The 27,203-nt window shown below is 47.1% G+C and overlaps 2 protein-coding genes across 2 annotated transcripts in view; both read left to right on the top strand.

Moving 5' to 3' along the window:
* Positions 1–635: 635 nt before the first annotated feature.
* On the top strand, positions 636–5,556 carry rnf115b (ring finger protein 115b). Its single transcript, XM_071908312.2, has 9 exons — positions 636–713; positions 1,645–1,703; positions 1,962–2,019; positions 2,109–2,326; positions 3,383–3,451; positions 3,564–3,642; positions 4,011–4,104; positions 4,557–4,672; positions 4,948–5,556. The coding sequence occupies exons 1-9, from the start codon at positions 636–638 to the stop codon at positions 5,068–5,070; spliced, it is 894 nt and encodes a 297-aa protein (XP_071764413.2). The 3' UTR covers positions 5,071–5,556.
* A 1,241-nt stretch (positions 5,557–6,797) lies between these two features.
* The window catches only part of ash1l (ash1 (absent, small, or homeotic)-like (Drosophila)), a 32,815-nt gene continuing 12,409 nt past the window's right edge, over positions 6,798–27,203 (top strand). Inside the window, exons 1-15 of the mRNA XM_071908290.2 lie at positions 6,798–6,893; positions 7,953–8,049; positions 11,120–11,949; positions 12,766–17,209; positions 20,036–20,711; positions 20,894–21,067; positions 21,244–21,338; positions 21,614–21,687; positions 21,842–21,887; positions 22,182–22,290; positions 22,496–22,702; positions 23,001–23,147; positions 25,306–25,414; positions 25,642–25,791; positions 26,731–26,798. Coding sequence (XP_071764391.1) covers positions 11,335–11,949; positions 12,766–17,209; positions 20,036–20,711; positions 20,894–21,067; positions 21,244–21,338; positions 21,614–21,687; positions 21,842–21,887; positions 22,182–22,290; positions 22,496–22,702; positions 23,001–23,147; positions 25,306–25,414; positions 25,642–25,791; positions 26,731–26,798 — 6,914 coding nt within the window. The 5' untranslated portion in view covers positions 6,798–6,893; positions 7,953–8,049; positions 11,120–11,334. The remainder of the gene's footprint in view (positions 6,894–7,952; positions 8,050–11,119; positions 11,950–12,765; positions 17,210–20,035; positions 20,712–20,893; positions 21,068–21,243; positions 21,339–21,613; positions 21,688–21,841; positions 21,888–22,181; positions 22,291–22,495; positions 22,703–23,000; positions 23,148–25,305; positions 25,415–25,641; positions 25,792–26,730; positions 26,799–27,203) is intronic.

Below are 27,203 nucleotides of genomic sequence, written 5' to 3'. Positions count from 1 at the left end.
CATGCCTATGGAGTTTAATACAGTTATTAATGCGTCCTCCATCAACACAGTTGGTTCAGACCTGAGCTGAACTGAGTTTAGATGAGTCAAACCTCCCAGTGTAAGCGAGACCAGTATGTTAACATCATGTTGCACTGTGATTATCTGGTGTCACTGTCATTATTGCTATTTTACAAGATCCTCCATAAACATTTTTTATTCTCTGGCGACCCCCAACTTACCAGAAGGAAACTGCATCCATGATGTCATCCTGACAACTTGTTACTTTTTGGCCTCTGGATTTACTTGCTACTTGATCTTAAGTGCAGGTTCGTGGAAAACTGTTATCCAGCCATTGGAAAAATGCAGGTCTGATCCTTAATGATAAATCTGTTGGCATTTTTGTTTGTTACTCTTAGAATCTTATGTAGCTTCCCCACATAAACGGTAACTTTGTATTTGAAACTGTGCCTGATAAATGTGTTGCCCCCTCAGTACTTGATGTCAGTGTTTGTTAACACTCGTGTCATTTGGAGCAGGCTTTCTGACATGTCATCCACTCCAAACCCTGCCGGACTGATCTGACCCGTTAGACAAGCGCCCGAGACTTCTATGGGCTGCCATACCGACGTCAGTGACTGTGCTTTACCGTGAAGATGGCGGAGGCTGCGGCGACACCACAACACCGGTTTTTCTGTCACTGCTGTAAAAGTGAAATAGACCCCAAACTCCCGGTGAGTTACTTTGGAGAGAGTGTTTATTTCCCCCTGCGCTCGGCTGGCCTGGGAATGACTGCTGCGCCCATGGAAAAGCAGTTCATGAGCTCCGTCTCTTTAAAAATACTAAGTTATAACTGTGAGTTTGATTTTAAAACATTTGGTAGATAATTGTAACTGCTCGAGTATACAGTTGCGCACTTATAATCGTCTGTTCGTGTGTGTGTGTGTGTGTGTGTGTGTGTGTGTGTACAGCGTGCATGAGGACGCTGCACCAAGATCTTACTTTAGGGAGAATAAATCTGGCGATTCGCGTTGCCATATTTAGAAGCACTACTGTTGGCGACTTTGTAGCCAGCGAGTCGTCTACTGTCAGCTGCATGTGAGAAACATAAGGGAAGGGGCTGGGCGCTGCGCAGCGTCTCCACACCGCCAGACAAGCCAGCGCAGGGTGCCCAAACTTTGCCATGTCATGGACCCTGAATAGATCTACGCATTAAACCCTTAACCCCAGTTTGATTATTTTTCCTCTCACTAGATTTTGTGTTTTATGATTTTTTTTATAACTGTCTGTACCACAGGTGGGCAGGTAACAACTTGTACAGTGAAGTTTAATAAAACTAGTCATGCTGATACATTCTTTCTTTACCTAGTGGCTGAAATAATAGTGAAGTTAAGATTGCTGGAGACCCGCTTGAATCCCCTCAATGACCCCTGGAGGTCCCCGGACCCCACTGTGGGAGCCACTGCTGTGGCGCATTTCTCGCGCAGCTGACACTTCTTTCTCATGGCGTGATTGCGCACAAATATGTTGTTATGATAGGTCGTTGGGACTTGTGTGTGTGTGTGTGTGTGAGAGAGAGAGAGAGAGAGAGAGAGAGAGAGACCACTGAGCTTCTGTTTCCCTTGCCAGATTTGAATAAACTCCTTATGTTTTTTTGTCGTCAAGGATCTCATCTGCCCCAGGTGTGATTCTGGCTTCATTGAGGAGGTGACAGAAGACTCCAGGTAGCCTACAGTTCATTATTACATCGCTGTTGGCATCTGAAAACCTTGTAGTTTTGGTGTTTTTCATGTTTTCACTCCAATTAAAATATTACATAGTCCTCTATGGATTAAGAAAATTCTATGGAACTTGGGTGTATGAAACCCTTTCAAAATAGGATAAACTCAAAAATGCACGGCAATCTAAAAACATGCTCTTAAGAGTTGTGTATTCCATTTTACATCACTGATATTAAAAGTGAATTTCACTTTGCTCTCCAGTCTGCTGGAGGACAGTACAACAGCGGCCAGTGAAGATTCAAACACACTCTTCTCAGAGGTTTGTCTCTACAAAAGTCTCATGCTCTGAAAAAAGATCCTCTTTCTAAGGCTTTGTGTGATAGATTGCTTCTGTGGTCTCCCTGCAAGTTATGGCAGCTGCTGTTTATGGAGCGCTCGGCCCTGCTGTCGCATCCCCCCGCCTCAGAGTCCGACCCGGACGCCGGTGAGCAGGTATCTGCAGGTCAGACCGGTCCTCCTCCTCAGGAGCCGTCAGGAGCCACGGACCCCAGAGAGCCAGAGTCTTCCTCCCAACCCGGACGAGACAGGAGGGCGTCCCGGCCCGAACAGATGCCCGCAGTGGAAGGGTGGGTGGAGATGGTACACAGCAAAATCAGCAGTGTTAATTTAACTCTGAGAGTGTAAAAATCTGCATTATACCAGTGTTTATATAAGTCCACACCCATCAGAATTTACTTAACTCTTTTAGATAGTTTTGAACAGCTGCCCCAGAGACATATCAGCTCTATAAGAGGAAAAACAACTCTCCAAAGTTGTTCAGTGACAAAGTAACTGTCACTGAAAAGGGTTGACACTTAATTAACACTGGAACATTTGTTGTGTATATGTCCTGTCATACAGTATTAATCTCAGTTTGATCTTATAAGCAGTGATGTACTAGGAAATAAACAGCTGAACTCCAGTTGGTGATCACCATAAGACCGACTACTACCAATATAAATAAAGAACAGCAGTGTTTTCACAAAAGGACTAATTTATAACTTTACGTTGAAAAGAAGCTATTTTCATGCGACATATGTAAATCTGATTCTTCTTTCTATAATGTATACAGTGAATTTACATTATTAAGATCTATCGGCTTCAAAAAGTAGGTAAACCTTTACAAATAAAAGGTTAGTAAGCAGAGTTTAGGGGATTTACACTCAATGTGTGTAAGTATGACAATTTGTTTTTTCCACATGATTAAAAGAAGACGCTAATTGTTCAAACTGATGCTTTTTATTTGAACAGACTAGTAATTTCTCACCGACACTTGTCTGTGCCAACTGAAAAGTCTATATTGGTGAATGGTATGGTGATACAGTTGCTGTTTGTATACTGTATTCAAAAAAGCTATTTTTCATCTTGCATAAGAGTATTCCTGCACATTTCTTGGCTCAGTACTAGACTTATATGCAGGATAATACACTTGTAATCTGTCTTGTGCGTAGCCATTTTGACTGAAGAAATATGAATTTATTTAAATCTGAATGAATTTTGAATTACACCTCTATCGGCTGGTTTCGTAGCTCCAAGCGAAATCATAAAAGCACGGCATGAATTGAAAGTGCTGAATAAGAAAGTCTTCCGTTTGAAAGTACACTAAAGTAGACATCTTTGTTTTCTGCCTTTGTCCTCTGAAGGATCGTGCAGCAGTTCTTGGCCGGCCTGTTTGCCAACAATGGAAACCCGGGCGCCACACCAGCTTCGCTGTAAATGCTTTTTCATTTTCCATTCACATCGTTGGCTTTTCATAATTTCTCATTTTTGTGACAATCTCTCTGCCTCTCTCTCTCTCTCTCTCTCTCTCTCTCTCTCTATCAGGTCCAGCATGCTACAGTTGCACTCAAACCCAGCGGACTATGCGTGGGGTCAGGGAGGTCTGGACGCCGTCATCACAGAGGTCAGCGAGGTCCGCTAAGATCCAGACACTGTGGCTGCGTGCTGAGTTGTTATCTGTTTTCTTTCTGTCTCTCGCTCTCCAACTTCAAACTCTCATACTGAGTCACAAACAACAAAACTGTTTCTCTTTCTCTTTCTCGCCTCTTCTCTCTCTCTTTCTGTCTCTCCCTCCACATTTCCGTGCTTTCGTCTTCACCCCCAAACTCTATTGTAATTGCGTTACAAGCTGTTTATTTTTCTTGCTCTCTTCTATTCTTTAGGACTCTCTTGCTACCATACACTTGTTTTGATTAGAGACGGTCTCTCTCTCTTTCTGCTCCCCCTCCCCCTATATATCCATACTCTCTGTTTCTCGTCCTGCTCCCCTAGCTGTTAGGGCAGTTGGAGAGCACAGGTCCGCCCCCCGCAGAGAAGGAGATGATCTCATCCCTGCCAACAGTTAGTGTCTCTCAAGAACAGACAGGTGGGGCTCCCAGCACGGCCATCATCACTGCTTATATACACACACCGGATGACATGCCTCAGTCCCACACTACACCCTCTCACACTAATAAGAGCTTGGGCGGAAATGTGGAATTTGTGTGTAAAAGCTGCTAAACCTTTATCCACGCATCATTTGATTGGGTCAGAAACAAGAAAGGGCCAAGAAGGAAAGCATTACAGATATAAAACAATACACAGGAACGCATATGTAACATGCCAAGAACAGGCAACAATATTACAAGTTTATTACTATATTATACTCTGATGGTGTGCAGACCTACTATACACATGTAGAGAATCATTAAAAATCTTAGAATTGAGCTTTTTCTTTCCACTGTTTAATCAAATCTCTCTCTCTCTCTATCCCACACACATATACACACACTCTCACTCTTTCTGCTTCTCTGTGTGTTCCTTGTTTTTCCCTCCCAGACTGCAGACTGGAGTGTCCGGTGTGCAGGGAGGAGTATTCATTAGGAGAATCTGTCCGACAGCTACCCTGCCTCCATTATTTCCACAGCGACTGTATAGTGCCTTGGCTGGAACTGGTGAGGACGAGGAGTGGCTGCGGTCAGCGGGCTGAGGGTTTTTTTTTTTTTTTTTTTTTTTTACATATTATTAGATTTGTCACGGAGGGTTTCACAGTGCGTCACACATCTGGACCTGAGGGCTCCGCAGACAAAATAAGAACTATTTTGTTACCTAAGGGTGCACTAATGTTATTTAATCTCGTACCATAGATAATGTGCTACTACTGACGTTTTGCCTGGAGCTTGCCGTGCTTTCCGGGCCTCACCCTGCCGAATGTCTCTCCCTCCCACAGCACGATACCTGTCCAGTGTGCCGCAAGAGCCTCGACGGCGTGGACAACAGCCTCCCCCCCACGTCCGAGCCGCCCGAGCCGCGCTCCATCAGGACGGAGCAACAGGAGAGGCAGGCCATCTGAGAGACACGGCCTGCGGATTCTACCTCCTTCGCTGTTTTTGTCGACTGCTTGTTTAACAAAATGATAGATCACACGCATCACCGTCATTAACTCTCAGACCCACTCGATTTACGTGCCTCTGCCAAGGACCTTTATGTTTCCCACTCCAGTGTCCCTACCGTTTTTTTTTTGAGCTACACCACACACAAATGGAGCCGACAGTTTGCTGACACGATGTTGTGGAAGTGATGTGTCCTTCTCGCTACACTGGCCTCTTATGTGGTTTTCTGAATGACTGACCCAGATGTCATGAACTAATCACCATTGAGCCGCCAGTGGCTGTCAAAAATGATGGGAATTCACAGAGTTATGAAGTAACACTTTTGTATGAAGGCTCTTGGTAAGACGCTTTTTCGTAAGACTTCTTTGGCCTTCCTTTTCCACCTGATCTGACTCAGCGTTGTCCTCCTCCCTACCTAAAGCTGTCATTAAAGCCTGACTCTGTGATCCTCGCCCTCTCCACCTCCTTTCTTTGCCCTCATCATGAATGTTTCCGATGCAGATTTACTTTTGTGAAGCACATCTCTAGATATGCGGTGCATCTTGCAGACTTGTGTTCTGACCATTCTGTTGGTGGGTTAACGTGGCAGTTTTGTTTCAGTTAGTGTTTTGCATATTTGCAAATCTGAGGCTCTACTCCATGGGTCTATTGTCTTTTGGAGCTGCATTGTTTTAACTGTCTAACAGATGCCAGTTTGTTAAATTCCTGTCAAATCTCCCATAGACCTGCTTATGCATGGGCTCAAAGAATAGAATAGAATAGAATTCAGGTTGCTCATTGATCCTATCCTTTCCCCCAAAGGACCACACTGGAAATAAGCTCTTGAGCTTTATTATGCTTTATTGAGCTTTATCTTTTAATTTGTGTATATCTTCTGTCCAAAGAACTGTACATGTGCCATTAATTGAAATTTGTCAGTTCAAATCAATCAATCCAATAGTATAGAATAGAATAGACTAGAGTAAACTAGAATAGAATCGAATAAAATAGAGTGGTATAGAATATAATACAGTACTGTAGAATATAATAGAATAGAGCAGTATAAAATAGAATACAGTAGAATAGAATAATTGGGTAGAATAGAGTGAAACTGAATAAACTAGAATAGAATATAGTATAAAATAGAATAGAATAATTGAATAGAATAGAGTGAAACGGAATAGAATAAACTAGAACAGAGCAGTACAGAATAGAATAGAACAGTATAGAAGAGAATACAGTAGAATAGAATAGAGTAGGTTATAATTACTGATTGATAATTGATTGTGTCTGTGTATTCCCCTCTATATATTGACTCTCCCTCGGGCTCGAGCTCAGCCTCAGCCGGCGGTGCAGACTGCTCTCTGCTGAGGGCAAACACAGCCAGTGTGACAGTTGACTGTTGCATACCAGCAAACACACCCTCAGCCCAAACAGCTTCCCGTGTGAACCGAAAATAGTAAAATAATGAAATGCAGAGATTTTGGTCACACGGGCAGAGAGTGACCAGTGACCGCAGGGACCGCGTAGCCTACGACCGACATCTGCCCTCCTCTCCTCTCCTCTCCTCTGCTCTGCTCTCCTCTCCTCTCCTCCCTCCTCGGTTCGTCCTCCTCGCTCCCTCCTCCCTCCCTCCTCTCTGGGACTGAGAATGCCCGTGTTGTACTGACAGTAACGATACGGGCTGAGCAGACATGGAGGCCCGATTAACGAGAGAGGCCCATCCTGACACATCCAGGCTCAGCTAACGGCGTGTCGGAGAGGATTTCGGAGCTTCTCGGAAATATTACGGATACCAGCTGCTGTAAGGGAAAAGGGATTTTAGGGCCGAGGGAGAAGAAATAGAGGGAGATCCATTTCGGGTCTCTGTTGATTCAACGCAGCCGCCATTTTGTTGACAGTTGGTGTTTTTTTTTAATAACGTACACGGCGCTGCATCTATTATTTTATACCATTGTAATATGAATCGCTACATCGTTGCCTGTGTATTTTAGTCGTTTTGATAGTGTGTTTGTCTTTGAACCGACCATCGTCGGAAGGTCTTTCTGGTTTAGCTGACTTGCTAGTGCATCGTTAGCCGTCGTAGCTGAGATGTAGTAACACGAGTGCCTACGAGAATGTGACGGAGATGTAAGATTATGTACCTTACTAGTCTTATGTTGTGTCGTTTTTGCTCGATTTACACATATTTCAGCAAAGCGGTAGGTTTATGCCATTGATATGCAACACACATACAGTATAGGTTACAACTGTTTTGAATGAAATTTGCCTAAATTGTCTTCCACCAGGCTGCTGATAGATGGCTAGTTAGCCACTGCCAGTGCCATTGATACAATGTAGCACAGCCTGTCTATTATTGGACGGATGGTAGCTACTAGCTTGTTACAAAATAAACACAGACCTTCTCAGTGCGTTGGTTATAGCAAGGGCCAAGTGGCGACGCCATCCTTGATACTTTATTGCGTTGCCAGGTATTTATTCCAGTTATTTTGGAAACAAATTTGGAGCAATGCATTACATGTTGATGGTCTGCTCGAACCATCGCAACTTTGTATTTAGGGGCTGGCAAGGTTAACAACCACATTTTTGTAGGTAACTGTAGCCTATTTTGTGTACTGTTTCGAGGTGAGATTTAGTGTTCAGGATTATTACCTAGCTATAACCCATTTGGCGTTTCTGAAAACAGTACAAAGACATCTGTTATGGGATTCCAGCTTGAGTACGTGGAACATGATAGTCACTCCAGGTAGTCAGCTCAGATCTTGGGCAATAATATTATTAAGTAGAGGCCTTAGATGTAAAGTATCTGAGATACAAAATTGACATATCTGACATTTTTCACGTTTTGGTTTTGGCAAATCAGCACTTGGAACGTAAAATGTGTGGCCACCATGTTGATACGCACGAAGGGAGGACACAGAGCCAAATAATGTGAACACCGTTTCTGGACAATTACAGAGGTGAGTGAATATGAAATTCCGATACATTTGGACTGATTTGCTGATTTTATTGTTGCTGTTGACAGAGTGCCGTGTTCATTGAATCAGATTGCTCACTGGTCCTATTTTGACAGCCCCGCAGCAGATACCAGACTGTAGCTAGTCTGTGTAGTAGTCTAGTAGATTTTTCCAAAATAATTGTGTGATTGCGTGATCAACCTCTCGCCTCTCAACCATTGCAAGTGCATGCCTGGTTTGATTTGGTTTAGATAATAATCATGAGTGTGATCAAACTATAGTGAATTTGCTCTGAGTGATATGATTACGTAGCCTACAATAAAAAAAAAATAGAGTGATCAGCTCGCAGCCGCACGAGTTGGCCACCTGAGGAGTGAAGTGTTGTGACTGTGTATATTGTAAAACCGAAAGCAGATAACGTTACTTGGCTTCAACCTCCCGCAAATAAGTCATCGTTTGCACATGTTTAGAGAAAGCATAAATAATTACATTTCCACACACATATTTCACGCGTTGCATTGTAATAAGCCATCAGTCTAGGGAAACAGGCAAGCTTGTTAACACCATGACATGAACTTCCCTGAGCTCCTACAGGGGATGTTTGCGTGGTGCGGGTTTGACTGACACCTGTCATTCCGGTCCTATTTATTTCAACCTCTCGTTATTGCTCGTTTACCTTCGATATGAGTTCATTATAACCGTCTCTGCCGTTTACGGCCGTTGATGGCGGTTACTGTTATGCTTTTGCACGCCCGCCGATAGATTACACAAACTAATAGTAGTGAAGGAATTTGGGTTCACCCCGAGAACGGCTGTGTGCTAATACCGATGGAGAATCAGCTATGGAAATGACATGGAGCTCTGCAGCCAGACGCCAGCCCTCATGTGAATGATGTGGGGGGTGGGTGGGTTGGATACTATTCCTCTGGCCAAAGGGAAATCAGCAGTTATGAACAACGTGTGCAAAAGTGAGGAGGGAGTGAAAGGAGGGAGGGAGTAAGGGGAGGAGAGAAATGGGAGGGGGCGCGGGAAGTTGTTTACTAGGTTCTTGCCTGCTCCACCGTTTTCTTAGGTCGTTGACTTAATATTGATTCAGTGTCTCGTCTTTTTTAATATGCTTATTCGTTTCTGGCAATTGCTGTCATGTTATATGCCCTTGTTGCAACTTTAACTCCTGGTTATTACTCCTGAGAGTAAAATGAACTACAGACAGGCATGACTGATATCCGTCTCCAAATCTGATCATCTTTACTGTAAGACATTCTGCTGTACTGCAGTATGACTGTAAAAGGTGAAATGACTGTAATGTGTCTTACATGCTTTGTAAGTAAAAAAAAAAAAAAAAGCAGCTCGATGCCAAGCGCGGAAACGAGATGCTCTGGTGTCGAGGCTTATCAAGGTTTTCGAACTGTTGCTCACAAAATGAAAAGAGGTTCGGCTTAGCATCAGATCATTTACAGGGGAACAAGTGCCAGTAAATGACTTGGCTTAGCTTGTTAGTCGTGAGAAGTGAGAGGAATGTTTTGACTCTCCAAGAGGCTTTGCTCTGCTCTTGTGTCAGTAGCCTCTTACAGAGCTAGTAGGTACTACATCGGCTTATTTTTGGCCTCGCTGCTGTCAGAGCAGCGGAAGCAGCTAGTATCACTGCAAGCAGCTAGTATAAAAGAATGAGGAGAACATTTGTCACTCTGCAAGAGAAGGACACAAGGAGCTGAGCTGGGTGGGGGGGGGGTGGCGGGTGAAATGTGTTTTCGATTAAAGTAGGAACACAGTGACTTTAGTTTGTCTGCTGTTACTACTGCTTTCCAAGTTTGTGAAATAGAGGAGGAAGAGGATAGAAAAGCTTAAAGGAAAACGGGTGAAAGAACACAGAGATTGATGGAGTGTTGGAGAAAAGAGGGAGGTGTGATCTGAGTGTGGTATGTGTAGCGAGGGGGAGTCTGGAGTTTTGAGGCGAAATGGAGTGAGTAATTGAAGTAAACACAGAAAAGAGGGCGTGGGGAACTACAGGCCGGACTCCAAGAATCGGGCTGCGTTTACTGTGTGGTTCGATAAAAAAAAACCCCGTCTTCCTCCGTCTCTACTACTGTCTTCCACAATCATAATCCAAAACAAACATGGCTCTAAGACTCTGTATATAGCCGATTCCTCCTCTCTTGCTGGGACGCTTTACTGATGTGATGACTTGTATGACTTTCCTGAGGCTCCATTAAGTGGCTCCTTTAGTGCTCTCCACTAATGTAGGGCACACAGAAACCGCCGACACATTGACGCTCTATCACTCACTCTCAGTTGCTGCTGTGGAAGGCTGGGAAAGGCGGCCGGATCCGCTGTCTAGTCCCAGAGGGCCCAATGTGCTGAGGTCACAGTTCTGAATTGCCTCCAAATGACTTCACCCAGAGAAAGCACCTGCTTGGGGGCGAATCCGCATTAAATCACTCAGTGGCCACAGGGAGCTGCAGACGACTTCATTGAATTGGGCTGTCCTCTAAGGAGCACAATTAAGAAACATGCTGCTCTTTGCTGATGCTGTGCTAGCCCAGACTGTGAGCAGTTTGCCACTTTTACAGAGACATTTTCACTGCAACTAATGAGGGAAGCTCAGGGATTGCTCATTTGGCAGCTTATCCCGTAATACCTTGGAAGGATGTGGTGGTTTAGCTATTCACTCCGGACCTTGTAGGCTTTGTAGTTCTCAGGTGGACAGTTCTGAGTCCTTGAGCCTAGGGTTGCGTGTCTCAGGTAGAGAAACCTTGGCTGTGTAAATAGGTCACAGATTGTTATAGTCTGTGAGGACGAACACATCATAAAAAGTCACCCAGACAGGATGAAGGACAGCCTCTAACCAAATAGATGATAAAAACTGTTGCCCCGCCGCCTGTTCCCCTCCATCATTCATTATGAGACATTTATACTTTTCTGTTGTGATCTGTTATGCACTGTCTAAACTGTCATTGTTTGGTTGATGATCTGTGTTGCGGTGACTAATGTGGAATTCTTTGGCTTTGTTTTTCTCTCCCCGCCCCTCCCTTTCCCTCTCTCTCTACCTCTCTACCTGTCTTTACCTTCACAGTTGAAGGACGGAGAAAGGGCTGGACAGCCAAGGAAGGGAGAGAAGCCATCACAAAACAAGGATTGCTTCACTTTCACCATTATCCCCCTCCCCCCTTTTCCCCCTTCACCCCTATCCCATCTCCTTCTGGACCACTGCCTTTCCCCTAACAAAAACTCTACCTGGTATCCAAAACATCCCCTCCCTAGCCACCCCGCACACCCCCTAAATCTCTGATGGATCAGAAGATTCAGGGGGGAACTGCAACTCCACCCCCTCTTCCCACCGGTGCTCCCACAGGGGAGCGAGAGAAGGAGGGAGGGGGTGGAAAGAAAGAAGAGGAGGAGGAGAAGAAGAAGAGGGAAAGAGATAAGGAGGGAGCTCCTACAGTCTCCCCTGGTGCAGGAGGTGGAGGAGGAGGAGGCGGGCCTGGAGGTGCCGGCGGTGACCAGTCCCACTTCTCCATCAAAGAGAGCAGCCTGTCTGAGGGCAATGTCAAACTCAAGATTGGTCTTCAAGCGAAGCGCATGAAGAAGCCGCCTAAGATCTTGGAGAATTACGTGTGCCGACCGGCCTTCCGGGCCACCGTTAGGCACACGGGGCGTGGAGGCGGCGCTCGAGGAAACCGTGGAGGGGTGACGAGTGACGGGCCAGGCAGTCAGAGCCAGAGTCCTCCGCATGGCAGGGAGAGAGAGAGGGAGCAGAGTCCTTGTGTTAACAACAGACCGACCCCATCGTCTTCATCAGCCTCCTCTGCTGCAGCTCCCGCACCACCTCCTGCTGCTCCTCCTCCAGCTAGCACTACCACCCCATCACCCTCCCCAGTGAATGGGAGTGCTCCAGCTAAAAGGGTAAGCAGTGAGAACATATTGAGTTTATACATTTTGATTTTGAAACCATATTTATGTTAAACACAGAATCCAAGCTGAAGAGACCTTTAGGAGTTGCACAAGAGGTGTTTGGCTGCATATACTGCCAAAAGAGAACCTTCAATACTGACAGCCAAATGCACATTTATTTACTCATACATCCTCTTTCATCACCACCTTAAAATGTTATCAGTCAGTCATTGGTAATGCAGTGGTCCACAGCATGGTTACCCTAGTAATCACCATGTTATTGCACAGATAAAGAGCAGCGCGTAAATTGTTCTTTTGATTTCTTTGTGTTCTCTGCTGGCCTGTCTCTATCCATCATGCACCGCCCCCTCCCATCTCCCTCCGTCTGTGTCGTCTATCCTCTGTCTGCCCGGCCATGTCCTCTCCTCCCCCCTCCCCTGCATGACCCCTCTCTCCAGCTCTCCCTCGCTGTCCCCAATCTGACCCTGATAAGTGTTATTGAGTCGAGAGGAGCTTTCCCCCTGGGCACGCCTGGGAAGCAGCAGTGGACAGAAAATCTTATCAATGAACTGCAATTTGCACAGGGATAAAGAAAACTCTTGTTAGTGCTGAATGATAGTTTGTGCTTTGTCCTTGTCTTGAGCCACATGTGAGATCTCAATTGATGGCTTTAGTACATAACTTATAAATCTTTTAAAGTGTTTAGAAATAAAATTGAATAGGCTATATCCATGATAATTTCCCTTGGACATTGGACAGCGCATTTCCTGATCATTCTTAAATCAGTGCCCTCACTATGGGTTTCCACATTGTTCTCTTTTTTTGCAGGGTCCACCAAAGATGGCCTGCAAGTCGGACACAAAGCCAGACGCGAAAACGGCCACCACCACGTCTGAGAGACCCCTTAATCTTCACCGCCATTCACCAGACAGCAAAACGCACCCCTCTGGGAAGAAAACACCCACTCCACAATCCAACCCCCGGACATCTTCACCTTCTCCACCAGTACCTGCATCAAAAGAACCCAGCTTCGAAGGGGTTAAACCTCCTCAATACACCTACAGCACTGAAAGTCAGAGGGACAAGGACAGGGGTGTTCAAAGTTGGGGAGCGCCCACAGTCACTGAGAAACTAGCTCAACTCATAGCGACCTGCCCACCATCAAAGACCCCTAAGCCAACCAAACCCACAAAGATTGCCCCCTCCCCTGCCCTCCCCAGCTCAGGCTTCATGGCCCCCACCGCCAAACAACGAGACAGGGCTATGGCCAATAGGAATACATATTCAAGAGTTGTCCACCTTGCTCCGCCTCCTCCCGTGTCACGACCACCTGGCCGGCCTTATGGCTCTCGGAACAAAGACAATGTTATGGACAGGTCATCCAACTCGACACCGCCGAGGAAAGAGGACACAGATGGGACTGGGAAGTCTAGTAGCAGCAGCAGCAACAGCAGCATCAACATTAACAATAGCAACAGCAGTAGTCGCAGCAACAGCCCTGCACTCACCTATGGCAACAGCCGCCTGACAACCATGTCAAAGGACAGCATCAACGACAACAGCAACAGTAACAATGCTAAACCACAGTCACGTCACGCTCACTGCCCGCCCCACACCACATCTTCGCCCTCTCGTCTCATTTCATCCTCCTCTTCCACCACCTCAGCCGAGCAGAGGACAGGGAGTTCAGTGAGTCACCCAGGCTCCCCTGCTCCCTCACAAGGACACCACGCGCGAGAGAGCCCTTCCCTGGCAGAGGAGAGCAGTGCGAGCGATAGGGAGCAGGACAGGGACAGCCCCAGAGACTTAACCAAGTGCCCTCCTCCATCAGGAATAGGAAAGCCAGAGGGGAAGGACAAGGGGGCTGGTAATCAGTCACTCCGAGTCGAGAGGGGGAAGAGCTCTAGCCCAAGTAAGCGCAGTCCAAACCGGGACAGTAGCCGCCCTGGTCGGACCAGCAGCCCCCCTGAGCCTGTAAGACAAAGGGCACCTTCACCGCCAGAGCCCGCTGACGGAGAAAGCTCCCCAATGCCTCTTAGAGACGATTCTCCTGATTCATCCCCGGACTCTCCCCCAGAGCAGGACAGCAAACCCCTGAAAAAACGCAGGGGTAGGAAACCCCGTTGGACCCGTGTTGTGAACAAGAACCAGACTCAAAGAGCAGGCCAGGGCAGTCCCTTCGACCAGAGCAAAACCGCCATGCCTTTATCTTCAAGCCTGGATACACCCCCGCCGGTAAAAAGACCTGTGGGCAGGCCTCCCAACCCAAATAAGGTCAAACCAAATCCTGTGCCACAAAATCCTGTGTCACAACTCTTCCCACCCCAGCCTAAAAAAAGGGGGAGGCCGAAGTCCAAAATGCCAAGGCTCGACGCCCCTGCTCGCGGGCGACCTAGTAACAAATTGGCCCCTTCCAAGGTCTTCTCATCATTACTCAAATCCAAAGAGGAGCAGGACCCCCCTGTTCTTCATCCAGAGGTGGACCTGAACCCCCCTAAACCTATGCCTAGAAAACGGGGACGTCCTAAGCGCCTTCCCCCTACCTTACCGCAGGAGGGTCAGCCTCCCACACTGGCTCCTGAGGCAGGGGACGCGGGAGACAAACGGTTCCGCAGCAAAGGAAACGGGCAGCTCATCATGAAAACCATCATAGGCAAGATCAATAAGATGAAGAGTGTGAAACGGAAGCGTATTCTCAGTCAAATCCTGTTGGGCCCAAGAACAGAAGATGCCCCTAGAGGCACCACCAGTGGGGTGGTTGGCTCTGTGGAGGCTGCAACACAGTCATTATCCTCCCTGGCTGCTTCCTTCGGGGGCAAACTAGGGCCACAAATCAACGTCAGCAAAAAGGGCACAATATACATGGGAAAGAGGAGAGGCCGAAAACCAAAAGCGACCAGTTCCACTTCCAAAGCTCCAACGCCACCACCAGAGCCCTTCCTGTCCCCGAACACCACTTCCCCTCTCCATCACCACCAGTCCCAGTCCCAGCAGCACCAGCTCTCCTCTTCAGAGGTCTTCCCCTCCCCCTCCCTCTCCCAGTCCAGTGGAGGCCACAGTCCCATCAGTGATGCTAGCTTTGTGGAGCCAGGCTCAGTGCACTTTGCGGGTCACTCCCACTATCACTCTCACCCCCATCATAGCCACCACTCGTTCCCCTTCCCTCCCCCAACCTTTTCAGCCCCTAATCCTCGCACCCTAGGGCTTGGCTCCTCGTCGTCCGCTGCGGCCACAGCAGCCTCCCAGAAGAAGTCATCTTGCCGTGGCTACCATCACCACCACCACCATTACAGACAGCACTACCACTACCATAAGCTCTCCCCTCCCAGGCCGCTACATCCCACCTCCCCGGCCCCCCTAAGTGAGCTAAAAGAAGCCACCCCGTCGCCGGTCAGTGAGTCGCACAGTGAGGAGACGGTGCCCAGTGACAGTGGTATAGGAACAGACAACAACAGCACCTCTGACCGTGGTGAGAAGGCTGGAGGGGCGGGTGGTTTGGGTGGAATGGGGATGCCACCTGGGATGGGCAGCGGGTTATTAATGCCAGGGGTCATGAGCTCAGCAATGGGACCGGGAGTGGGGCTTAATTCCAGAGGCAGGCGGCGACACTCGTCCTCTGTACTTATGGAACATCCCTCCCCCTCTCCGTCACCCCTCGGGGCGAGGTCATCACCTGACCCCCGAAGGCCTCACCCAGCAGCTCCCACCTCCTCACTATTGGGACACAAAGAGAAACATAAGCACAAGTGCAAGCGCCGGAGCCATGGCTGCCCCGGCTACGACAAGCTAAAGAGACAGAAACGGAAACGCAAGAAGAAGTACTTGCAGCTGCGCTCCCGGCGGCAGGACCCAGACTTCCTGGCTGAGCTGGATGAGATCGTGGTGAGGCTGAGCGAGATTCGGATAGCACACCGTACCACAGGGCACCGGCTGGGCAGTGGGATAGGCATGGCAACGGGAACAGGCAGAGTGCCAGGAGTGGGGAGCAGGGCCAGTGGAGGCATAGGAGGCACAGGTGGCCCTCCACCACACCATTATCTCCCCAGGGACCTCCTGCCTACCATCTTCAGGATTAACTTTAGTGGCTACTACTCCCCTCACCCTGCATACCCCTGCGACCCACTGCACTATGTTCGTAAACCAGACATGAAGAAGAAACGGGGACGGCCTCCCAAACTGAGGGAGTCCATGTCTGAGGTTCCCTTTGTACCTGGGCTTGGGTTCCCTCTCTCCAGCGGTGGGTTCTATCACCCCTCCTACAGCGTTCCTTACTCCTCTGGGCCACTGGGGTTGAGCTACTACAGAGGCTATCCTCCGGCCAGCGCTCTGTACCCCCACCCACACCACCAGTCACCCCACACAGCCCCATCCCACCACTCTCACCACTCACCGTCTTTCCCCCCTCCCCCTCCCCCATCCTACATGCACCACCACCACCCCTCTCACCTCCTGCTGAACCCTTCCAAATTTCACAAGAAAAAGCATAAGCTGCTGAGGCAAGAGTACCTGGGAGGAGGCAGGTCCCCTGTCCTCTACCCACCCATGTCCTCTGAGCTCTCCTTCAACTGGCACCATAAACACAAACACAGACACAAACACAGAGAACGCTGCACCGAGGAGGATGGGGAGGAAGCAGGAAGAGCAGGAGCAGGGAACCGGGCCACTGCAGGGATTTCCGACAGCGGAGCGTCGGGGAGAGGGGAGCGAGCCAGCAGTGTTGGGATGGCCGAGTCATTACAGCGCTGCCGCTTTGGACGAGACTCCTCCAGCGCCAGCGCCAGCAAGCAGGCAGCTGCCACCACAGCCAACTCCCCTTCCTCATCCTCATCCTCTTCTGCGGAGAGGTACAAGCGCAAGGACAGCTCCATGTCTTGTCTGGGGCCCTCCCGGCTAGCATTGGGCAGCAGCACAAAAGGCCACCACCCGGTAGAGTCCTGGTTCAGGATGGGCAGCTCTGAGGCAGACTACGCTAAGCTGTCCCGGAGCCAAGCGGCACCCGGCCAGGGACCCTTCTCAGATGGACGGGCTGAAGACCCAGTGGGCTGTTCGGACAGCGAGGACGAGGAGCCCCTCACGCCCCTGGAGGATATAGAGCCTGGAGCACAGGATTCTCCAAACCATACAAATCTGTTTGCCTCTGCTCTAACCCGCAATTCCCTGAGGGGGGGCAGGGGCAGAAAGGCTGGGGGAGCCACAGAGAGCTCCAGCTTTTCCCGCATGGACCGGACACTGAGGAAGGACCGGTCAACGTCAGCAGAGAGGAGAGAGACGGGTGAGTCAGCCACACCGAGGGTTTGAATTACAAAGGGACCTGTATAAATAGGCTAGCTACAGCAGAGCATCCATTGATAAACTGCAGACTGCATAGTTCATTTAAAATAAAGAAAAGGCTGTCCAGGTATCTTATTTATAGTAACCAGTAACAAAGAGTAGTAGGCAGCTGGAAGGCTATTTGCATTAATTTGTTCTTGGAAGTTCCTTTCATAGCACTGAATCCCCTGTGATTCATGTAGTCCTGTAAGCTTTGGAATTTGATAGGCCATTCTGCACAGAAAATCTTTCGACCCAAATTGAATTTGACATTGTTGAAGGTTATTGAAGTCAATTGTGCACCAAATTCATTTTCCAAAAATAGTTCTGTTTCTGTTGCCTCAAGAATCATGTGGTTGAATATGATTGGGTGATGTCTGATGAGCTTTATGGCTTGGCACAACTGTGGTGGAACTGGCACAGTGTGCAATCAATTAGTGGCTGCAGTGATTCCAGGACTATATATTTGTGCAATAACCCTTTCGGAGACTGCCATATGGCAGAGCAAGTGAGCGCTCAATCCTTGCTTGATCTCTGCTCAGTGAAGCCTGTGTATCTCTTGAAAATCCTTCAGAGTACCCAGAAATGGTGTAGCGGTTAAGACTCCCGCCTCTGGAACCGCATGTACCTCAGCTGTCCTTAGATCAAACACTGCTAGAACATTCTCTCTTGCGTCTGTGCAGCCCTCTCAGCTGTCCCACTGCCTGAGCAAAGAAAAATACTAAGGGGAGTGGACTACCCATTTTCCTTTAAAAATCCCCTGGATAGACACAATGACATCCCCTGTGCCTGCACTGTCTCTGACATTTGGTAGCCCTTACTAGTGATTAAGGGCTTGGCAGGAAAAGCCCACATAATGACTTAAACTGGCTCCACTGTGAGTGTGGATGTCACTGTTCAGTTGGCCGCAGTAGATATTACATTTCCACAAGAGTGCTCATCGTGCTGTGAGTCTAGGGGTGGAGTATTTTGTTAACAGGCTATATTTGGTAGACGTTTCCCTCAAAAGCCCACAGTCCTGTCCGTCTGTACACACAGCACCTGGGCTCGTCTAATATCGCTGAGCTAAGACAGAGCGCCTCAGCAGCGATCTTGCTTCATCAGGGTGGCTCCCATTGACTGAGATTGATGTTTACAACTGTGCACACAGCGCAGCAGTGTGTGTGTTTGCATGTGAGTATTATCTAATGTGTGTCTGCGTGTGTGTGTGATTGAGGAGGGGAGCTGTAAGGAAGGTCCCTGTTGAGGCAGTGTGGTGCGGCTTGGACCAAGCCAATGTAATCCTGGATTAGAGCTCAGGACACAGGGTCATCCAGTGGTCACAGACTGCACCGTAAAGGTAGAGGAGGCTAAGGGCGGGGACTGGCATACAAGACTGAGTGTGGAGTGATTGAAGAGGAGAGATGCACAGGGTGAGGGAAGAGCAAGGATGGAGACTGATGTGAAGAGTGTAATGTGATGTAATTGAAGGGGCTGTAGGGGAGGCCATGGATGAGGAATAGCACAAAAGGCTGGGTGTGAATGAGTGAAGAAGCAAGCGAATGGGTACAGGAATAACTCTGAGAATCTTGTAAGTTAAAAGAGAGGCGAGGGTAGGGTGAGAAAGGCGAATGTAAAAAAGGCATAATGAAAATGAAGGGAAGAGGGGAGAGGAACATGATTGGAGAGTGAAGAAAAGAGTCGTCCAAGGTTGGAGGAGGGGAGGTGGGAGATGTCACACAAGACCAGAGCGAATGAGGGAAGAAGAGAGAGAAGCAGAGATGGAGAGGGAAGAAGAGTTTTGCCAGGTTGGACAAGGGGAGGGTGAGAAAGTCAAGGATGACAAAGGCGTGCAAGAGTAATGTTAATGAGGAAAGAGACGAGAGAACGGAAGAGAGAGGAAGAGGTATGGAAAGTGAAGAAGAGTCTTGTAATGTAGGAAGGGGAAGGTGAGAAAGGCAAGGGTGAAAAGAGAAATGTGAGCGATGCAACAGGAGAGAATAGAGGAGGAAGTTATGTGAATGGAGAGTGATGCAGAGAGTCCTGTAAGGTCAAACGAAGGGAGGGGAGGATGAGAAAGTTAAGGGTGAAAAAAGGCTTGTAAAAATAATGTGAACCAGGAAAAGGAGAGTGTGTAGAGATTGAGAGAGTAATAGAGATGGGGAGTGAAGAGTCTTGTAAAGTTAAGAAGAAGAAGGTGAAGCCAAAGGTTAGTAACTTAAGTGATGATTAGTGGAAATGAGGGGGAGGATCACGGGAAAAGAGCAGGGCCTGACGAGTTGAAAGAAAAGAGAGGATGAGGGATGCAGAGTGAGGGAAAATGAAGAGCGGTGAAGAGATGTTGAGTGATGGAGAAAAGTCTTCTATGTAGCTTCAACTACCATTGAATGCTACCAGCCTATTATTAGTAGGAAGCTGAAGAAATGGTTGGTGAGTTTAATATGGTCTTTGATGCTATGTTATGTAATTAGGCCACTTCAAACTGTGAAGAAAATGTGACTGTCGCCCTCCACACGGCTTGATAGCGGTTTCCTTCATTTTGATGTATTTTTTACAGCTACAAATTGTAAGCTCTCATGAATAAACATCAGTGCTACAATATTTTATTATAGAGCACAATGTTGACATGAAAATATATTGCATTCATCTCACTTTACTAGACCTAGGTCAAATGATGATGGATGATGTAAAGGATTTGTTTTGTTTGCCACATGTCTGTTTGTCCCTGTTTGTCTCGGGGACCTTACTACTACGCCTGCAGCATGATAATCCCATTCTCTCCGTATGCCATTTGTATTTCTCTGACTAGGGGCGTCGGGTGTCCAGACGCGAGGTGGTGCCCTCCCGACTGCTGAGGGTCCCGAGGGGCCGCTGCACCACCGGCAGCAGCACCACCACCAACCTTCTCTGTTCCACTCCCACGGCTCTGCCTCCTCCGCCTGCCTTTCCCCCTCCCAGGACTGTTGCCTGGATGCCTCCCTGCCTCACCACTCCCACCGGGTGCAGCCTCCCAAACACAGCCTGCACCACGTCAACAAAATCCTACGTGCCAAGAAGCTGCAGAGACAGGCTCGTACAGGAAACAACGTAGTGAAGAAGAGGGGCCCCGGGCGTCCCAGGAAGCACCCGTTACCTTCCCCGCCGCCCTCGCCTCCCCCTGTGGTGGAGGTAACTCAGACCAGGCACAGGGACAGAGGGGGAGATAGGGGAGGAGGGCCAGGGGGCAGGGGGTGGGAGGGGGACACTGTGACAGACGCTATCGAGTCGGTGGTCCAGGGCCAGCGCAGGAAAGGCCAGAAGAGGAAGCACTGGGATGGAGATGGGGAGGAGGAGGAGGAGGAGGAAGAGGAAGAGGACGGGGAGGCAGAAGAGACTGAGGAACGATTGCCAGACAGAGAGGAGAACCTGGGCAACCTGGGGATGAGGCCCAGAGCCGGGGGCGGACGAGGCTGGCTCACCCAGGAAGAGCTCCACCGCTTTCGTGGGTAAGCACATTTTCACTATAAGATCACATGTTAACCTTTATACCTAAGAGGTCTGAAGTGTGGGATACTAATAAAGGTAAGTTTCGCAGCACGTACTAAACTTAGAATTTAGCAGGAGTATATATAGGAACATTTATCAAGTCCAGTCATCACTAGAAACCAAGTCATGGTTCTATTTTTAGCTCACTGGAAGGCAAGCCAGATGGCCACTGCTCTCCGGAACGCCCAGGCACCGTCTCCAGGGAACAAGCTCCACCCATGCCCATAACCAGCCAACGGGAGAAGAGAGCAGCCAGACCTCCAAAGAAGAAGTTCCAGAAGGCGGGGCTTTACTCTGACGTGTTCAAGACTGAAGAGTGAGTCTTAAACAAAAACTCCTGTTTCAGCCAGCAAGTGCACCATCATACTTAACAACAATTTGCTGATATTCACATTTATTTTAGATACTAACATACTAGTACACACCATCTTTCTAGACTGTTTTTAATCTGCCTATATAGACATTTTACTATTTTTGTACTGCGTCTTCTAGCCCCCGGAGTCAGCTTCTGCAGCTGAAGAAAGAGAAGCTGGAATACATACCTGGGGAACATGAGTACGGACTGTTTCCTGCTCCTATCCATGTTGGTGAGTCTTAAACTGAATTCGTTTTTTTGCACTTTGTTATGACATCAACAAAATATGGTTATTTGGCTCGGGAGTTGTGGATGAAGGCTTATTCGTTTTCTGGGTTTCTGGAAAAGTTATGAAAAATGATGCATATCCCAAACCACTTTCTGAAATGTCAGTGAAGTGACAGTGATGGAATTTGATGCGCAGGAACCCTGAGAGTTCTAGCTCCTACGCTTTTACAAACCAATTTTATTTTGTCTCCCTGATTTTCCCCTTCTCTCTTTTTTTAGGCAAGTACCTGAGACAGAAGCGCATTGATTTCCAGTTGCCTTACGACATCTTGTGGCTGTGGAAACACGATCAGGTGATCAGTCATGTCGAGTGCTTAAGTGTTTTTAGTGTTTTTCCATGCTCAGAGTAAAAGACCGAAGCATAGTCTTAAAAGCTACAGCCCAAATACAGGCCCACATAAGCATTTGTCTTCTCTGTGCTAACCGCACTTTTTTTTTTTGTTTCAGCTCTACAAGAGGCCCGATGTCCCCCTTTATAAAAAGATCAGATCAAGTGAGTATCGGCATTGGTCCAGTGATCCAGTTATCTGTACAGAATGTTATTTGTGGCCTGATCAACTTATGTTTCCTCTTTAATCCATGGGACACAGGAAAATGTGTTACATCTATTGCCTGGGAGCTGTGGCTTTGACCCTTGCAATCCTTATTATTGGTTGTGTGTAATGTTTGCAATCTAGGAATTTAAGCTGATTCCACTGACGCACTCATTGCTAGTCACACTTGATGAGAGTGTCAGGTTAAAACTGTAAATGTAAAATGTTAATCCCTTCCTATCTATGTGTCGCAGACGTCTATGTGGATGTGAAGCCTCTCTCCGGTTATGAAACAACCACGTGTAACTGCAGATCTCCTGAGGAACCCGTTGAGAAAGGCTGCCTTGATGACTGCCTGAACAGGTACAGGGACACGAACACTGAAACTACACTTCATGAAAAAAGCGGCTTTGTGCTTCCACTGGCTAATTTATTCAACTTTTGATAACATGGCAAGCTAACAGTTTTCCTTTGTAAAGCCAGAGCTCTGTTATTGTTCATTCAGACATTCTGGAAAGTGGATTAACAGCTTCAATTTACATTTATTTAATTCCCCGTTCCCCACTAGGATGAGCTTTGCTGAGTGCTCTCCCAGCACCTGTCCCTGTGGGGATCAATGTGACAACCAGCACATCCAGAGACACGAGTGGGTCCAGTGCCTGGAGCGATTCCGTGCCGAGGGCAAGGGCTGGGGCATCCGCACCAAGGAGGCCCTCCGCTCAGGACAGTTCATCATTGAGTACCTGGGAGAGGTGGTCAGCGAGCACGAGTTCAGGTGAGAGAGACGACCAGCTCATGCCAGTATTGTGCATCTGCATAGAATTTGCAAGTACTTGTTGGTTGATAGGTGTCCCTTAACTTGTGTGTGAATGTCAGAGGATTTTGCATTTTCTGTGTCTATTTCTCTTCCTCTGTCTCTCTCTCACTTTAGGACTTTTTATTTGCACATGCATAATAATGAAAGAAGAGGGTAGAAAGAAGAGGGAGAAAAATACAGTTCATGCCCCAAGGAGCTTTTAAAAACATTTCATCTCTCTCTCTCTTGCTCTCCCACTCCCTCCTCTTTCTTTCAGGAGCCGTATGATGGAGCAGTACTTCTCCCACAGTGGCCACTACTGCCTGAACCTGGATAGCGGCATGGTGATTGACAGCTACCGGATGGGCAACGAGGCGCGCTTCATCAACCACAGCTGTGAGCCCAACTGTGAGATGCAGAAGTGGTGGGTGTCACGGCAGCTTTGTCTTGGTTCCTCCTAATGTCCTTGTGGTGCCTTTGGGTGCTCACCAAAGCCCAGATTTGACTAAGCCTTTTCAGGCAGGAGCGTCAGCAGTTGTTTTGGACAGATAATCAAACCAGAACTGGGACAAATTGCGTTTCCAAATATTTCTTAGTGTTTGACAATGATGACAAAGAAGGAACGTTGCTTTCACTTGAACACTATGTAGAGCTCGAGAGGTGCTCTATGGGAAGTGGGGCAGTTTATGCACAGATCTATAATTCTTAGTGTTTGTTTTAACCTGTTAGGAGTACCAGATGGGTGGGGTTTACCACATTAGGACAGTTCAGATACTGTCAGCTAAGTTGTCAATCGCTATATACTAAAGAGAGCGGGAGAAGAAAGTCAATTGGAAAATGTTACAGCTTGATTATTGAGTGGTTGTTGAATTCTGAATGCTTCAGTCACTTATGGTAAATAAACTTTGGAAAATGGACTAGCCTATAGCCTAAATAGTTTCAGTTTGATACTGACAGACTATATTTTGTTATGATCTACATATGACTTATTAACTACTGGGCCACCTGAAAGTGAGACAATTCACTAGTGCAGTTTGCTCTCTGTTTGCATATCTGATGATTTGGGTGAGGTGGGCTTTTGGTACTAAGAGGCATACTAAGTAGTACAATGAAAAGTAGTATAACTATGAACCAGAGAACCACAATGCAAACACAGTTTGGTCAAAAAAGATATTGAGCATAGAAATTATCTTTCTGTTGTGATATCATCCAAACATAGACAAGTCCTCCTACTATTACTCCGGTAGGTTACTACAAAGTCGGTATGTGTGCGTTTGCATGTGAGTGTGCTTGTGTGGGTGGTGGGCTCACTTATTGTGCCAGATAATCTTTGTTATATTCATATTGGAAAGTGTGGATTTATCACAGTTAATCACACAGTGCACCTTAACCTGTGGTTTTGTCCTTGTCACAAGGATAAATGATCACAATATGATTTTTTTGTCTATGTCGTGCTGCCCTAGCTTGGTGTCTCGCTTAATAGCCCCTAAAGAGGCAGATGGAGCAGGTGCACTTCATCGTAAAAATGAAAATGCTTAACAAGTCCTCTAAACCCCACCCTCATTAGTGTGGTTGTGCGGTGGTAACCTGATGAGATCATCTCCGTCACTCTCTGCCAGAGTTAAGAGAGCTAAACGGCTTAAAGGCCTTTCACCGCACTAAAACAATTCACTGGTTTCCTGACCGGTTTAGGATTGTTCCCTCAGCAGGGGTGAATCCACTGCAGTCAGAAGTCTGGTTAAACAGGCCTCCCTGCTGCTGACTTCCATAAGTGAAACCTACCTGGTTTTTGTTTAGCTGTGGTTTGCCAGTATACAGTGAATTTCAACATGTGTCACCACCATTTAACCCCCAGAGGATCTGAACGCAGACAGCTAACGACCACAGAGACCCGACTGTCTCCCTGCTCCCTCTGCCCTCCAGCGTAGACCAGCCCATAATCTAGGGCACTGGTCTGTGTTTGTGTGTATGTGTGAGAGCGCATGTGTGTGTGTGTATGTGGGTGCGCGTGCGTATGTGTGTGTGTACGTAATGTAGAGAGGCTGGGCTGAAATAAAAGACTCCACAAGGATGGAGGATTTTCAGCACAAAGCATGACGAGTCATCCATCTTGTCACAGAAGAGAGATTACATGTACTGGGGCCTTAGATACAGCTGTAGCGCCCGAAGACAATACGCTGAACCAGCTTTTTACCCCTATAGAAAGAATAAATTATCAAGAGGCTGGGCGAACAGAATAGTGTTCTGTATTCTTAGAAGAATGGCAAAAAGCTGGAGCTCTGCCTCGTTTGCAAAGGAGAAAAATAGGGGTTAGAACGTGTTGAGCGGTTGCCAAATCGAACAAATGAAAACCAGGGCACTCCTTTTCTCTCTTTGTCCCAATTTTAAAATGCCTTAATTTAAGTGGCATACTAACAAGGATGTTTAAACACACATATACCTATAAATATATATGTTGCTAGAAAGCCTGCATCAATTATTCTGTTTGAAGTCACTCACTCACTCACTCACTCACTCACTCACCTCCTTCATTCACTCACTCACCCTCTCTTACCTCTTTGTCCTGTGACTTGTCTCCTCAGGTCGGTGAATGGTGTGTACAGGATCGGTCTGTTTGCTCTCAAGGACATGAACAGCGGCACTGAGCTCACCTATGACTACAACTTCCATTCCTTCAACACAGAAGAGCAGGTGAGGCACCAACTACCATCTTTTACCTCTTCACAGTTCTATGTATAGCTGTAGATTTGCAAAGAATAGCCTTGAATAGCATTTACTTCAAGGATTTCTTTTTACCATGTTTTGGATATTTGATGTTCAGATGTTCTCACTGCAGCTGCTCTTTTGACCTTTTTTCACTTGCTCCAACCTCTTTGTTCTTTTGTTCTTTTTTTTCCCGTTTCTGTGTTGCTCTACAGCAAGTGTGTAAGTGTGGTTCGGAGAGCTGCCGGGGCATCATCGGAGGGAAGAGCCAGCGAATCAATGGCCTGCCTGGGAAAACAGGTGGGACTCGGCGGCTGGGTCGACTCAAAGAGAAACGGAAGTCCAAACACCAGCTCAAAAAAAGAGTGAGTGAAAAAGAGTCAGAGAGTACTGACAACCTGGGTTGGTGTTAGTTCACTTCCAATTTAGTCAGGTCACTCAAATTCTATATGTAAGAGAAAAAAATACACTTTTTATACCAAACGTTTTTTAAATTTCAGATTCTGGAGAAAATGCACTTCAGGAATTGATTGAAAACTACATTTTTATGTGTTATTCATTGTTTTGTTCAGAAGGCTCTATTTTTTTTCCTGAATAGTGACCAGAATCTATTGCCAGAGGTTTTCACTTAATGAAAGCCACATTGTTATCTGCCTGGTTGGAAAAAAAAAAAGATTTGTCCAAGTCTGGTACTGCCTAGTAGAATATCAGGTGTGGTGTCTATCTAGGGCATGAATGTTTCTTTGTCTCAAAGGAACTCTTAGTGGGCCACGAGGTTTCTAAAAACGCAACTGAAAATACCTAAAAGGGTATAGCCGTGAATTTCAGTTTTGAAATGTGTTATTCCTTTGCCCTAGGACAGTTTTATCTATATTCTCTGTAGAGAATAGTCACCTGCGTCTCCCATAGCCAGAAACAGGAGAGACCTGTTTGTCTCCCTATGGTCTGTGATGTCACACCAATGTATGGCTCCATAGAGGTTAAATTGGAAAAGACAAAAGAGGTGACTCTGAGGAAGTCAGGAGGAGGGGGGGCGTTCTGGGGATCAGGTGACACTTGGTTTGGACTTGACACTATAATATGATATGAATATTAGATTATAGACAAATATCAAGTCCACAAAGTCAGTTCTATTGGGTCTAGCTTTGAAGAAAATGTTGCAAGTTGATGAATTCTGATTGAACTGCGCCAGGCCACAAGAATGACATGTGAATTCATAAATTGAGTGTTTTTCCCCATTAATACAGAGGCAGGGTCTCTTACGGCTCTTGCTAACACTTTAACACGTCTTTCTTTCTTTTCAGGAGGAAGAGTCGAGTGACAGCAACAAGTTTTACCCTCACCTCATGAAGCCCATGTCTAACAGAGAAAGGTAAAAATACATGCGCGCGCACACACACACACACACACACACACACACAAGCAACACTTAACAGAAAGTGTAAGTATTTCATGCTTAACATCTAGGGGGTGATCACACAAACTGAGGCAGAAGTGCTATTGCACAATGTCCCCGCTAATTTCTATGGTTTCAAAGCGATTGATGGAGTGTTGTGGCACTGTGTTTTGGCTGGGATTCTTGTGGTAGCATAGTAACAATTTGCTAGAAAGTGTGCTTGCTAGCTAGTTCTCTTGTGTTTTCATCATGTCCAGTTTGATACACATGATCACACTTGATCTGTAAAGCATTTATGTTGCTCCAAACTATGTGCAGAGTTCTACACCAGGATCCCATGGCTCAAATGTGTTGAGAGAAACTGATCAAGTGCGGTCATTG

This window comes from Centroberyx gerrardi, chromosome 19, assembly GCF_048128805.1.
Source record: "Centroberyx gerrardi isolate f3 chromosome 19, fCenGer3.hap1.cur.20231027, whole genome shotgun sequence".
NCBI lineage: Eukaryota > Metazoa > Chordata > Actinopteri > Beryciformes > Berycidae > Centroberyx > Centroberyx gerrardi.
This window is presented reverse-complemented; position numbering and strand designations above follow the sequence as displayed.

Excerpts from the sequence above, each read along its gene's own strand:
- rnf115b (XM_071908312.2), top strand. The coding sequence starts at position 636 with ATGGCGGAGGCTGCGGCGACACCACAACACCGGTTTTTCTGTCACTGC. Across the intron at positions 3,643-4,010 it reads TGGACGCCGTCATCACAGAG|CTGTTAGGGCAGTTGGAGAG; the intron begins GTCAGCGAGGTC and ends CTGCTCCCCTAG. Across the intron at positions 4,105-4,556 it reads TGTCTCTCAAGAACAGACAG|ACTGCAGACTGGAGTGTCCG; the intron begins GTGGGGCTCCCA and ends TTTCCCTCCCAG.